Source organism: Macadamia integrifolia, chromosome 8 (assembly GCF_013358625.1).
Source record: "Macadamia integrifolia cultivar HAES 741 chromosome 8, SCU_Mint_v3, whole genome shotgun sequence".
Taxonomy (NCBI): Eukaryota; Viridiplantae; Streptophyta; class Magnoliopsida; order Proteales; family Proteaceae; genus Macadamia; species Macadamia integrifolia.
Window position 1 is genome coordinate 1,577,753 of NC_056564.1, and position 14,513 is coordinate 1,592,265.

General features: G+C 36.4%; 1 protein-coding gene across 4 annotated transcripts; it reads left to right on the forward strand.

Moving 5' to 3' along the window:
- The first annotated feature begins 889 nt into the window (after positions 1-889).
- Positions 890-13,776, forward strand: LOC122086549 (OVARIAN TUMOR DOMAIN-containing deubiquitinating enzyme 12-like). 4 transcript variants are annotated; one of them, XM_042655461.1, is made up of 11 exons: positions 890-1,254; positions 1,985-2,467; positions 2,560-2,732; positions 3,688-3,761; positions 5,621-5,675; positions 7,696-7,770; positions 8,919-8,992; positions 9,094-9,142; positions 9,814-9,903; positions 13,079-13,135; positions 13,351-13,776. In XM_042655461.1, exons 2-10 carry the CDS (start codon positions 2,140-2,142, stop codon positions 13,088-13,090), a joined length of 930 nt encoding a protein of 309 aa, XP_042511395.1. In that variant the 5' UTR covers positions 890-1,254; positions 1,985-2,139; the 3' UTR covers positions 13,091-13,135; positions 13,351-13,776. The 4 variants fall into 4 exon arrangements, with proteins under 4 accessions (XP_042511395.1, XP_042511393.1, XP_042511392.1 ...); XM_042655459.1 differs by having other exon boundaries at positions 895-1,254; positions 1,947-2,467; positions 9,814-9,898; XM_042655458.1 differs by having other exon boundaries at positions 895-1,254; positions 9,814-9,898.
- Positions 13,777-14,513: the final 737 nt, after the last annotated feature.

Below are 14,513 nucleotides of genomic sequence, written 5' to 3' on the forward strand. Positions count from 1 at the left end.
TTTGCTTACTTTTCTGTTTTCTAGATTAAGGTCGGTATATGGGTCGGCATGGGTTGGGCCTTTAGGAATTAGTAATAAAATACTGAACCTCCCCCAAAACTCCACCGACCCAACCTTTATAAACTTAAGAAAAAATAATGTTGATCAGAGATTCTCATGTGGTGATGGCAGAAATTGTGGTTTATGTTTGCGCAGAGATGAGTTGTTTCTGGTCAGGGTGGTCTGGTTCAGGTTGCGATTTACTATCTGCGTCATTAGATTAGTAGATGTGAAAGTGAACCCACTAAATTGATGGGTCCGGGTTAGGCTTAAAATTAATATTAAAAATACATAATTAGATGTTAAACTCTTCTTTTGGGTATAATATTAGATGTTAAATTTAATCCACATTAAAGGTTGCAAAGTTTAGCCCTGAATCGGTTGATCTACCTATCGAGATGCCAACATTAGTACTCTTTAAATTAAACTACGAGGAAATACAAGATATCATACATCAATTATATCTCATGAAAGAACAAAGAATCAAAGAGAGGATGTTATATCATCACAATCAAACCTTGATTTAATGAAATTGAAACAAAGACAAGGAATAATGTTAGAACCCTTAATTAACTCGTGACTCGTAATAGGGACATTTTCTTTGTCCCCTAGCCTCCATCCCTCGTATTGAAGGAAATTCTTCCGTTGGGCATGAAACACGGAAAGACAATCTTCCGACCATTCCTCTCGCAAATCAATTAAAAAAACACAATTAATCCAAAAAAAGAAAAAAAGGAAAAAAAAAGGTCACAGTGGCCCCACTTAGTTTATTGAAAGCAAAACCAACCGCTGGGATCACATCTAGTATTTCATCAAAAAAAAAAAAACAAAGGGGATCACATCTCGTTTCTCAGGAACGGTCTTTTCGTGGACTACCTGAACTCATTGGAATAGCCACTTAAAAGGACTGCAACTTTGGTGTGTGGTCGCAACCCGCGACTTGCTCGACATGTAACTGACGTGACCATTTTCGAATTTCTCGTTTTCAAGAAATCCTTGCCTCGTTATCTTTTTAGAATCTAGGTGTGGCGTCTCGACTCTCGAACTCGATCTTTCGCTAGAGGCCAGAGGGTTTTTATCTCATCATTCGCTACTGGTGGAAGCGAACGTCTCTCATCATAATCGATTAATCGAACTTGAAGCTCTTTTGGTTGATCCTTTAGGTTTTGCTGTGGTAGTGGATGAATTGAGATTTGATCGGTTTTATATTTGAAGGTGAGTTTCTGGATTTTCCATTCTCGAATGATTCCATATTTTGAAGTTTGAGATTTAGGTAAGAGATTGTTTCTTTTGTTTGGCATTATCGATGGTTATTGTTTCTTTTGTTTGGCATTATCGATAGTTTCCAGGATTTTAACATCTGGTTCTCGAGGTGAATCTGGCATGATATTTCTTAATGGTTAAGATTGTAAAGATAATAGATGGTAATCTTTTTATTTGAATTAGGATTCTTTATATCATTTATTTCTTTTGCTTCACTTTTCCATTTTTGGGAGGGATTCTGATGTTATTATGGTTGGTAGCTGGTTTAGTGGTCTGAAAGCCCTAGTTTGTTCTACTCCGGCTGTATAGCTAGTTAGAATACTCTTTTGCAGTGACTCGCTATTAATCTTTTCTTGCTGGTTGTCATCGTGGATAGTTTTCTTGGACGCTTGAGTGTTCTGATACAAGACACTTTTTATCTGATGTTTTCTAAATGTTGACGTTGCACCTTTGGAAAAGAAAAAATAAGGGAAAGAAAACTTGGGATGTGATTATCGATGTAGCATAACTAGTTTGTTTGTTTGTTTGTTTTTTGTTTTTTTTCCTCTTTACATAACATCTCCTAATAACTTCAGAGCTGGTATCTAAAGCTTCTCAAAACAGTTTCTGAACAAAAGTCACTTAGAAGTATGTGCCCTCTGCAGGTCTAAATACCACTCACCTTTCTTGTGTATAATCTCAGGGGAGAGAGTGTCTTTGCTCATTTGGAGATATCTTGTGAAAACTTATGCAGTTGAAAAGTCTCGTGAGTTATTCCTATATTCATATTGTCCAAGGGGATTGCAGCTGGCTGTTTGTTGAAGCAAAGACAATCTGTGATTGAATAATATGTAACAAATGATTACATATGAGCAAGAGCCTGATTTTGTTCGCTGGGGTCTCCATTTTCCTGATGGTGATCCTTTTTCGTATCCTGGATATTGTGGAACTCTTGCCCAACATGATACCAGCTACTATGATGAACATTATGTTAGAGAAGATCATTGTGATGCAGAACGTAGCAATGTAGAGAATGATGAGATTATTGCACATGCTCTTCAGGAAGAATTATCAGAACTTGCAGTAGCTGAAGCATCTGGATCTTCCAATGCTGGGGAAGAGCATTTGCAAGCATCCATTCTTGCACAAGATTGGCTTGGCCCATCTACGAGACATTATTGTTCTGGTACTGGGAAATTTTAAGAGCCCTTATGTTTTTTTTTTTGGTGGAAAATTTTATTTAAACAATTTTTATCAATTTTTTTCTGCATCATGTAGGTCATGAGAGTGGACAGGAAGAGAATGATGAGATAAAACCATCTAGTTCATGTTCTAGCCCTGAACAAAAGTCATATAATGGGGATGATTGGTCTTACTCACTTGAACTAACAGATGAATCTGTGCTTGATGGAGAAGTGGGAAAGAGGTTGAATCAGATGGTTCCAGTTCCTGTAAGTGCCATTTCCTTTGAGTTCAATTCATGTCTCTCACAATTTTAAATTGAGATTCATCCTTGAGAAGTTATCTTCTAAAACTGATTCAGCACCCGCATTCTGGGTTGCCCCCACCTCATTAAATTGGCTCAAAACCCTGCATTTGCATTTTTTATTTTTTATTTTTATTTTTATTTTTTGATATGTTTTGCTTCTAGGTACTAGATTATTCTCTGTTGATTAATTTGGGAGGAAAATCCAATCATTTTTATTTTTAGTGACAAGTTAATTTTACTTGAAAGGAATTCCTTAAATTTATTCTGATAAAACATATTAGGAGCTTTCATTGATGTTTTATATATGGCGGTTTTCTAGTAAGCACTTGAATTTGGAATGATGTGGTAAACATGCTTCTATACCATGCAATCTTATATCAGGCCAGACTTACATCCAACGATAGTAATTCCTTTGTTACATCTTTAGGAACACTGAAATACTTTTATCTAACTGTAATTAGGAGATTAAATTCCTTTATATCATCAAAGGGTGTAAAAAAAAGGGGAGGGGGGGGGGAGTCTCTATCTTTTGTCCTTGGTCGGCCCCAACACACACACACACCCCCACCACCACCACCCCCCCCCCCCCCAAAAAAAAAAATCCTCTGGTGTCACTAATTGGTGAGGAATAGTACATCCATTTCACTCCACTGCACAAGTGTTTAAAAATTCTGTTGCCTGTCCATCTCAAATAGGTATGAAATCTTATCTCTTGATTAGTGAAGAATAGTGGTACATACCTACTATTGCACCAAAGGAGCATTTAGAAATTCTTCTACCTGTCCTTAATTGGTAGTTGATGTTATTTCCTTCTTGGATGTTGAGATTCCTTCTAACTGTTTAATTTTGCAATCATCTGTGTCCTTGACTGTAAATCTACTTCTAATTCTTAAGAATTATCATTGGTTTGTTTGCAGCATGTTCCTAGAATTAATGGAGAAATCCCATCTATTGACGAAGCAACTTCGGATCATCAAAGACTGCTAGACAGGTTTTTTCTTTTATTACCATGATTCATACAGTTCATGAAATGCTTATATTACCAAGAAAGTGTGGCCTATTTGGGGAGCAATTCTTCTTTTTTAGTTCCTAATGGATTGTTAGCTTCAATGTCCTTGATAATGTATTTGATGGTTCAGTTATGGTCTAAATTAGGAGATTCTAGAAAGATTGCCTCTAAAAAGATGCATCTTTTGGCAACAAAAAGTTAACGATGAAACCAGCAAAAATAGGCTATTTTATTATTTGAAGCTTAGAAGTTATAGCATGAACTCTTCCTTTGCGAAAAAAAAAAAAAAAAGAGGTTTGAATTGTGTCATTAAGAATGCAAGATGGGATTGTAACTTTTTTAGACGATTTGTATGGTCGTTAAGGAATTTAAAAATATTTAGGAAATACCAAAGTATGCATTATGTGGTTTCTTGGGATACATGCTGACGATAAATGTTGACATGCCAATCTATAATAGGGTTGGAAATCTCTATTGCTATTGATTTGGTTGGATACTCTTATGGAAGGTAATTCTAACCATTGTTATTAGCTTGCTGGCTTCAAGCTAGTTCTGAGGTATTTGTATCTCATGAGGAAGGCCAGGCCTTTGTGTTAATTGAGATACTCAGTTTCTTTGTGCCTACATGCCATGATAAAAACCTAAAGGTTCCAATCAATTCCAACCAATATCCATGCCGGGAAATTAAGAACATAAATCCAATAGCCCAAACAAGATGTCCAAATAGGAACATCCACACGCAGACTGATAAATCATTCATCTGCTAATTCTATTTCTTATAAGCTTATTGAGGGGTAAATAGAAATTTGTTGTATTTGGAGCCTTACCTGGTTTTGATAGTCCCTTGAAGGGGTTTTCTCCCTCAAACCCCAAACCCCCAAACCCCAACCCCCAACCCCCAACCCCCAACCCCCAACCCAAAAACAAAAAAAGAAAAGAAAAGAGTTAGCATGCCATTCAAGGTAGAAGATGTTAGATAAGATCCTGTTGTGCAGATGGAAATTCTTGAAAATAGAAGGCTAGAAATTTCCCCGCAAATTAGATATTTAGTTGAAGTTACGAACGCATTGCTGACCATGTAATATCCAAATTATTAGGAGTAGGGATTAGACTTCAGAGAACTAGTGTTTGGCCATATGGACACTGAAACCCATCCCTCAGTTTTCCCGAGTTGTCCTGTCCAAAAATACATGGTTTCGCCAAGATCTTGCCAAAACTCGGATTTTTTTTGGGCGAAACCGAGACCATGAATCTTGGGTGATAGTAATCATTTTGACACTTTGCTTCAGTGATCACATATTAACTTTATATTATGTGATAATTCTGACTTCAAGCAACTTTGAATGTTAACAGGGATGATAGGTTGAGGTAACAGAAATGATTTTACTTCTCTTTCTTTATTACTCAGCAAAGAAAAATTATGAGTAGGTAAGATTTATGTTATATTGTTATTCGTGTCTATACTTCTGTCTATATATGTATTTCAATAACCACACCTTTATTTGAAATGGGAAAAAGTTTGGACTTTATATGGGATATGAAAAAGGCTCTGCAGCTCTCCAAACCAAGTCAGTTTAAATTTTAATTTAGTCTGATGTGGGAAAGAAGTCTAAAGCGACTGTAATAGGACTCTGATAGAATTTCCTGTTTATATGTAGGTCAAGCTCTAGTCCAATACATATTTTTAATTTTGTGGGGATACTGAAGCAGTTATTTTTCTTGTTGATCATAGAAAACCTTTGCATGTCCATTTGTGCCTTCTTCTTCTCTCTCTCTCTCTCTCGCGTCTGTAGTTTTTAGAAGTACTGAATTTGATGCTTTAGACATTTTGTCTTTTCCAGATTGCAATTATATGAACTGGTTGAGCTTAAGGTTCATGGAGATGGTAACTGTCAGGTAACTTGGCCTCTCATTCCCTAGGTTTAGTACTATTGTTATCATTAAAAAAAAAAAAAGAAAACACACACACACACACGCACACACACAAAAAAAAAAACTTAGCTATGCATGGTGCTAACATTCCTAGGTATCTGTTGATCTTGACTTCTGTGTTTTCTTCCTATATAGTTCTTCTGTGACTGGATACTTTAGAGTGGTCTATATTTTGATTTCATTTTCTGAACTTTTTATCACGTACTGTGAGTTGTTTGCATGTGCCATGGCTCTACATTGATGTTACTAAATGTTTTCACTGCATTTTTTTGAGACGTCCAGCAATTAACCTAATCCATTTTTTTTTTAGTTTTCAAGCTAGAAAACAGCCTGTTGAAACTAAGTCTACTTTCATATTGTGTGTCTGAAATGGGTGTGCAGCTGAAGTCTGCATGGTTTAGCTGCTGTGGCTCCAAAAAGAGGACACTAGATAACATACGAAGTATACTTGAAGAATTGAATTGGTAGATAAAATAAATGTCATAACTATAATATGTTACTCATTCTAATGATTCTAATTGTCAGGGTGCCATAGGTGATTGGTGTCTGTTACAGTCTATGATGTGCCTTGTAAGCCATATGCTAGCTAGAACTTGGAAAAGTTCTGTTTTTCCTCCAAATTAATCAGTGGAGCCTTTTCCTTACATCAGATTTTCTTTAAGAGATGAACCTTTTATATAAGTTGTCTGTATTGATCACAGAAAGGATGGGAAGCCCCTTAAAGAGATAAATTTGTTGTTGTCATTTTCTTAAAATTGTTGTGATTTGCATCTCAGTTCATGTTGATTGTCAATGGTAAACTGAAAACATGACCATCAGCATGAACATCATAATCAAGCATATGAATATGATTATTTATCTCCCCAACCTCTGATAACCAAAATATGTTATATATGATTCGATGTATTTCAACTGCTTTCATCATCGAAAATGGTGAGTGTGCCATTGGAAGTTCTATGATACATGTCTAACCCTTTCCTTACTGTAAAGACAAGTTTCTGCATTTTGTGTAACTATTTCCTTCTCCTCACCCCCCATTTTGTTCTCACTTGATAAGATATTTTGAAAATGCTAAAACTCTGAAACCTTGCAATGATTATGTACTACACTCTTCAGCTTGATACATTGGTTGTGACAGGTAAGTTGGTTACAGAACTTATTTCTCTGCTGAGTTCCTAAATATTTCCTATAACTTTTATTGTGCTAATTTGTGTGATTTTAATCATTGCTTCGATCTTCATATTTTTTCTTTCTATTCTTTACCCCTTTCGTGAAACCTAGGTTCCTTTATGTTTGTTCTGTTTGTTTGAAATAAAATGCATCTCTCCAAAAATGAAACTCTTATTGAGAAAATCGGTCCTCTGTACTTTTCCTTTCCTTGAGGTTCACAAGCTGTAACCTGTTATTGTGGAGCGTATTTGAGATTTTTACATGTACTTCAATTTTTTCTCTTGTGGATATTATATATGTATCTGGTTTGCTAGATTGCCTTATTTAATAGTGCTACCATAATGATTTACTCACGTCTTCATTTTGCTTAGCACAGTTGATCTTTACAGTTGTGCCATTTTTTATGTTTTGTTTTTTCATGGTAGCAATTACTTGATGCTTTTAATTTATAAAATATGAACTACATAGTTCCATTCTTTCCTTGTTTGATTGGTTTTGAATAATTAATTTGATTCAGATTTCCTTTGGTCTAACTAGAAATCAGCTTGTGCTTTTTTTTTTTTTTTTAAATTTAATTTTCTCTCATCGGTTCCAATGGCGATCACTACACTTTTAAAAAAATATTTGTATCGCTTCAGTTCTAAATGCCATCAAATCATCCAATTTTGTCTTGCACGGTAGTTCTAGCTTGGTCCATTTCATTTTTGTATTGAGGTTACTACTGGATGTGGTCATGAATTTTCTTTCTTTTTCTTCCGTCATCATCCCTATCATTAAATTAAATATTGTCTCATTAGTTTCATATTTTTCTTAGTTTCGTGCCTTATCAGATCAGTTTTATCGTACCCCGGAGCACCACGAGTTTGTGAGACAACAAATTGTTAATCAGGTTGGCTCTATTTGTTTATATGTTCTTACAATGTTTAGTTGTGTTCATAATGGATCATAATTGTCAAGGCGGCCTAAGGCGGTGGAGGGAGGCCTAAGTGCTTAGGTGACAAGGTGCCCAAGTGTTATTTTTATTTTCCCTCTTTTCTAACCTTATTTAGTATGCTACATATGTAGAAACGCAACCCTAAAACGATGCAGAAGATAATGGAAAAACAAAACAAACAATGCACACGGATTTTACGAGGTTCGGCAAGGTTGCCTACGTCCCGGGTGAGATGAGATCCTGCTTCACTATCAATGGAGAATAGGGTTACAACGCTCGTCCTCACACCTCTCAGTATTGCTTGCATTACAGAGAAAGAAACCCTCGCTACAAATATATAGCGAAAACCCTAATCCGGAAAGTACACAATTGCCCTCAAATAAAAAATTTGAGCGGGGGGCTGCTTGCAACCCCCATGGCCCACTAACCGGCTAGCGGGACCGCCGTCCTGCCTGTCTAGGTGCTGCACCAGTACTTCCTGGATTAAATTGCGACGGAATACAAGACATCATACACCAACAACATATACCTTATATAATTGAACACCAACATCAAGCTACATCAATTCATGATTTAGTTCGCTACATTTAGAGAATGTTCTTGTTTGACTAGTCAAATGATATAATTTTTATATGAGACTTTAGGTAGAGCACAAAACCAACTTTTCAACAAGTCTAAGATTACTTAAATCTAATTTGTAATGACAAAATTACATTCCGGTCAAACTTATTTTAAACTACGCGATTGTTGTTAAAATCACCTCAATGAAAATAATTTTATGGACATCAAAACAAAATATTATTTTTACCGCACTTTTGATTTTTAACAATGTTTTATGTTGATAAGTTTTATTAAATTTTTAAAATTGAGAAAACTCCCAGCATTTGATAGTTAAAAATCGATGATATTTGTCATACATAAGTGCCAGACCAACACCTTGCACTAAGGCGATAGTTGCCTAAACCCCAAACAGACCGCCTGGACGCCAAGTCGGCACCCTGACAACTATGGATAAGGGTGATGTTATTATTATTCGTATTTCTCAGTTTAGAATTGACATGATTTGGATCTTTCTGGGTGTTGCTATTTTTTTGTATGCTCAGCTTAAGTCCCATCCAGAGATTTATGAGGGATATGTTCCTATGGCATATAACGACTACTTGAAAAAAATTTCTAAGTAATACCCTATTCCTTTTTCTTTGAATCTATTTTTAAATCATTATTGCTTCCAGCTGAGACTTAACCATGCCTATGCTTTTTTAATGTGGACAAAAACAGGACTGGTGAATGGGGCGATCATGTCACGTTACAGGCTGCTGCTGATTCAGTGTGTATAGCAATTTCCTGTCTTTTATTTCTTTAAATGTTGTACCTCTTCTTTTGATTGTGCGATTATGTTGAGAGTTTCAATTTTGCCATATGATCCATTATTTCTTCAAAACTTACAGTCTAGCTATGCTTTGGAAAAGCCTTATGCTCCTGCTTTTTCTTTCTATCAATAGTTCTGGTTTTTCTTGGAAACGAATGTCTGCAATTTGCGAATCAGGTTATAGTTCTAAGAAAATAGGAAGTTGTTGAGCATTTCACCTGTGGAGAACAGAAGAAATTTAGGATCTTCCTTGAGAGCGGAATATCACTGCTAAATGACCTGTAATCTTGTAGAAATATTGATGATTGAAAAAAGGAATTTTTGTATAATAGGGTTTCTCTGATAATGGCTAGTTGTTTGAAGAGTGTGAGAACAATCAACAATGGTTCCTTTGATATTACTTGTGGTCATCTATTCATTTCTACATTGTTGGATTGCCGTTGTCTCCTGCTTCCTAAAATGTTTATATTTGATGCTTCCTCGTTAACTTCTTACAAGCCACACAACCTTATTTTCAAAGCTGCACGTGTTGTTTGTTTATTTCCTTAAGCATGAATCATTTACCACTTCAGTCTTTGCGGAAAGTATGAAATTCCTGATGACTAATGTATTTTACTGTTTTGTTGCAGTACGGTGTTAAAATATTTGTCATAACGTCCTTCAAGGATACCTGTTACATTGAGATTCTTCCCAACGTTCAGAAGTCAAAACGAGGCAAGGTTTTAAAAAATTCTATTTTCTGTCATGCTCTTAGTCTTCCATTAGAGAATATTGGTTGCAATGTTCCAAAACCTGGTTTGGGCTGGACAGTAGTGGGACCAGAAGACATGGGAACTGAACCCCTCTAAGAGCTGGTTTAAGCTCAGGCTGTTATTGAACTTGCATACTGCACACTTGATGATTCAACCAGATGGCATGATGATAAGGGTGGGATGACAAATGGAAGGCGATAGTATTAGAGGGAGGGAGGGAGGGGGATAACGAAGACTTTCCTACCCATTCTGTATCACAGTTTCAAGGTTTTCTGCATAGACTTGGGATATTACAATCCTAACCTCCTCCCTCTGGGTACCTTTGAAAGAGAGGGAATGATGTAAGAGTAAGACTAGAATCACAAGTGATCCTAATCCCAGGCAAGATCTGAAGTTCTAGCTGAATAGAGAAGATTTTGATTACTCACAAACTGTAGCTCAGATGGAAGTGAAACTTGGAGTAGATGAAGATAATATATGGGTCAACAAACCCTCAAGAAAGATGGGACAATTCCTATGGTTGAATTGAGAGTTATGCTATCGAAATGAATTAGGAAACTTTTGTCCACTCTTCAGAAATTAGGGTTCTTAGCATCAGATGATCCTCAAAATTGGAATGAAGATCCCTTGTAACTTGTCTAAGTATCTTTTCAAAATATGAGCCCCAACTGATGGCTGAGTGGGAAGAGGAATGGAAAAGGAAACTTTATGGAGTTCTGCAATAGCATAAGATATATGCCTTGAATGGCCTTCACACTGGTCTTTTGATGGAGTTTCTGAACTTCAACAAGCTTGCTTTGATCACTCAAACACTCTGTCACAACAAAAAAATAAAAAGAAAATAAGAAAAGAAAGCGAACCGATGGAGTGGGTTGAGAACGGGGAGGAAGAGTCAGTGAATGTGCATCTCACAACTGCATCCCACAGCAAAATCATTGCATAAAGCAAACATTTTTTATTGATCGAGTCTAACCATTACAATCGATTGGTGCCTCTTATGGGCTTTCAAAGCCGAAATCTAAATTAGGAAACTATAAGTTGTAAATGAACTTCCTAACTTGAACTCTAACTTGCTAACCAAGTAGGAGTAATTTAGAAATTAAAACTGAACTTAAAAAAGGAAAGTAACCTTACAAAATTGGAAAATAACTTGACTAACTTAACAATCTTAAAAAGTAAACTAAATCCCATGCTAGCTGGACCAAATCGATGGCTGATGGAGATCTTCTCTTGGAGCTGAATAAGGGACATCTGTGTAGATCTAGGAGATTCTTTGAAGATAAAACTTGCAGAAGTTACTGTTCATGTGAACAGTAATTTGTGAACGGTGATTCCAGCTGGTTAGATGGGCCAAGGTGGGTGCTAGCTGGTTCAATATTGGGCTTGGTTTGATGGGGCCAGCAGCCCTTTCCTTGTGCAAGCTTGATCTACATCAGGGAGTGTTGATATGAAAGCATCTACATTTGTTTTCCATTGTTGGGTGTTGCTTAAATTTAGACAAAGTGGATGTGAGATGAAAGGGGGATTAAACAGCCTAGATTTATAACCTAATAAGACTTAAGTAATGCATACATGCTGTTGTCTTCAGATCACCTGTCCAACCCCCTATTCAAACCAGTTCATTGACTAGGCAACTTGCTTGGTTGGTTAATGTATGGTCCTGGTTCTAACTTTGAAAACATTGTTTGGCTTTATCAACTTCCATGGCAGTTGGTTATAAACAAAATAGGTGGTGATGCTGATGTCTTTGCTTTCGTTTCTTTTCAAGATGCAGCTTCTATGATACTCTTGTCTCCCATTATGATCTATTTCCTTGAAACAATTTTAAAATTGTTATGCAGCGTGCTAAGTCGTGTTAAGCAAGTCTTTTGTCCCCCCCTGTTGGAGATGCCTAAATTCTTTGGAGACTACCTCTCTCCCAAAAAAAATTTAAAGAAGATTAATAAAAGAATAGGGAACTAACCCAGTTACCATTGTTCATCATCTTTACAAAAAAAAAGGGGGTGGGGGGAAGTATTGTTTTCACTTTTCAGGTGAAAATCCAGTTTAAAGATTATGCAGTAAAGAAATCCCAAAAAGAATCCCCTCGCCCACCCCTCTCAAAAATAAAGCAAAATAAAGTATTCAGTAAGGACTAATGAATTTGAGATAGAATAGAGGACCAGACATATACAAGGTGAAAGATTTTTTGTTGACTTTGAAATTGATGCTGTACTTGCCTGGAAAACTCTTTTACAACCTCACCACCAAATACTTTGCTAAAGATGGATCTGAATACTGTCCCCTACTGATTTTCTTCTTCTTGCTTCAGTAGCCTAATGGTGGATTTATATCTGAACTTAAATATCTTAATGGCCTGAGTAGGGAATGGATCTGGATCCTACCTTGAACCTAATTTATATCTGTACACCAGATGCATAGACCCTCTGTTTTTCTAGGATCCAATGTGGCTAAGATCTTTATGTTCAACCTGAAATTTTTTTGTATCCCAATCCAGTTGGTGATTAGATGGATGCAAGCTATCCAAGTAGGAGCATGGCTCTACCTCTCTTTTATTTGGCTTAGATCTTTCTGCCAGAAGTGTTTTCCTGTTAAAGAAAAGTATCCAAATGATACCTAAAATTCCACCTTATTGTTATTTACAAAAATATTTGAAGAATAGCCTTTGGTACGAGTTGATTCCACTTATTTGCCTTGTAAGTTGGGTTGAACTTGAGTTGGGCAAGATATCATTTTTAGTTGATCCATTTGATGATGAAAATTTTTCTGAACTTAGATTAGCTTGACTACCTAATCTAGTTTCTTATTAGATTATTAGTTTTGAGATTTAATGTCTGTTGAAGCCTAGCTTGTCTCTGTTAGCTTTTTGTTTTAATTTGCGAATAACTACTGTTTCAGTTTTAACAGGATATTCCTCTGTTATTCACAGGACAAAGTTATCTCTCATTTTCTAGTCCTCCCATTTGTCTGCAAAATACTATTACTGGTTCCATCTGGATGATCAGTTTTGCCATGTGTTTTTACTTGGTTTTGTCATTCTTCTTGTTGGCATCTCTCGTTCTTTTCGTCTCTTTTTCCCAATAATTCCTATTTCTTGATTTCTCAGAAAAAGATTGCGATAAACTTTATTTTTGTTCTTCAGTTATTTTCTTGAGCTTTTGGGCAGAGGTTCATTACAACTCAATTTATCCAGAAGAAGGTAAAGTCCATAGTTTCTCAATAATACCCTAAAACCATATTTCATTTATTTCTGGAAAAAAAAGCAATGAGGAGTGAGAATGCTCTATGTGTCATGCTCTGCCATCTGAAACTTCATTGTACCCTAAATGGCATGCTGTTTGGAGGCCAATTATATGAGCACACCCTCTCAGTTTCTGATTTTAGTGCTTGTTTCTTGCTTTGGTTGGAATCCAGATCTGCCTGCATTGGAGACTAAAAAGAAGAAAAGGTGGTGGGTCTTTGGAAATAAGCATTAGAGATGCATAAATGAATGTTAATGGTGAATGTTGGTTGTGGGTTACATATGATTTCTCCTCGTCCTGCTCGGTGCTGCTTTTGTGTGAATTTGTTTCACCTTTAGAAGAAGCTTCTATTGAGTAGACATTTGCTGCTTGGGGTTTCTCTCAGGGTGAATTTTCTGGAGCAGATGTCCTCCCATTGTTTGGTAATGTGATGGATGTGATAAGGGCCTGCATCTTTCTTATTTTCCCTGCCAGTATTGTTGCACATCAGCTCTTTGGCCTTGTACATGCCTTTTCCTTGTTGCAGTACTAAATTATTTCTTTATATATTTTTTATATGTAAAACATCTGTTATGCTAGCTACCCATTTAGTGTTCAAGTTTTTTGGTCTTCCTATTCTGAGCTTTTGATTGCATGCAACAACAACAACAACAACAACAAAGCTTAGCCTTATCCCATCGCTACATGGATCTGCAGGAAAAAAAAAAAACTTTGGGGCATTCCACTCATGAACAATCGGAAATTCGGATCCTAGCCCTCTAGGTAGCCTTGTTAGATGCCATACTCGGGTGAAGGCTTAACTTTTGCGCGTCTCTTCTAACTAACTCATCAATGGTCATTTTTTGCTTGTCCCTAACCTTTTTAGCTCCATTCATCTGCAACTGGTCACTCCTCCGTACTGGGGTATCCAAGGGCCTCCTTTGGACATGACCAAACCATTTTAATCGATATTCTCTGAGTTTATCCTGAATTAAGGCAATTCTCAAATTCGTTCTAATCTGGTCATTTTTTATTCTATTTCTCAGGGTTTTGTTGCACATCCATCTCAACATCCTCATCTTGGCCACACTCAACTTATCTATTTTACTCTTCTTGACTGTCCAACATTTTGCACCTTGCATCATAGTTGATCTTATGACAATTCTATAGAATTTTCTCTTGAACTTTAGAGGAATACGTCGATCACATAACACTCTAGACGCCCCTCTCCATTTCATCTATCATATTTTAATTATGTGGGAAACATCATCATCAATCTCACATTTTTTTAACGTAGAGCCTAGATATCTGAAACAGTCACTTTGCGGGATCTCTCTCCTCTTGATTTTCACTTCC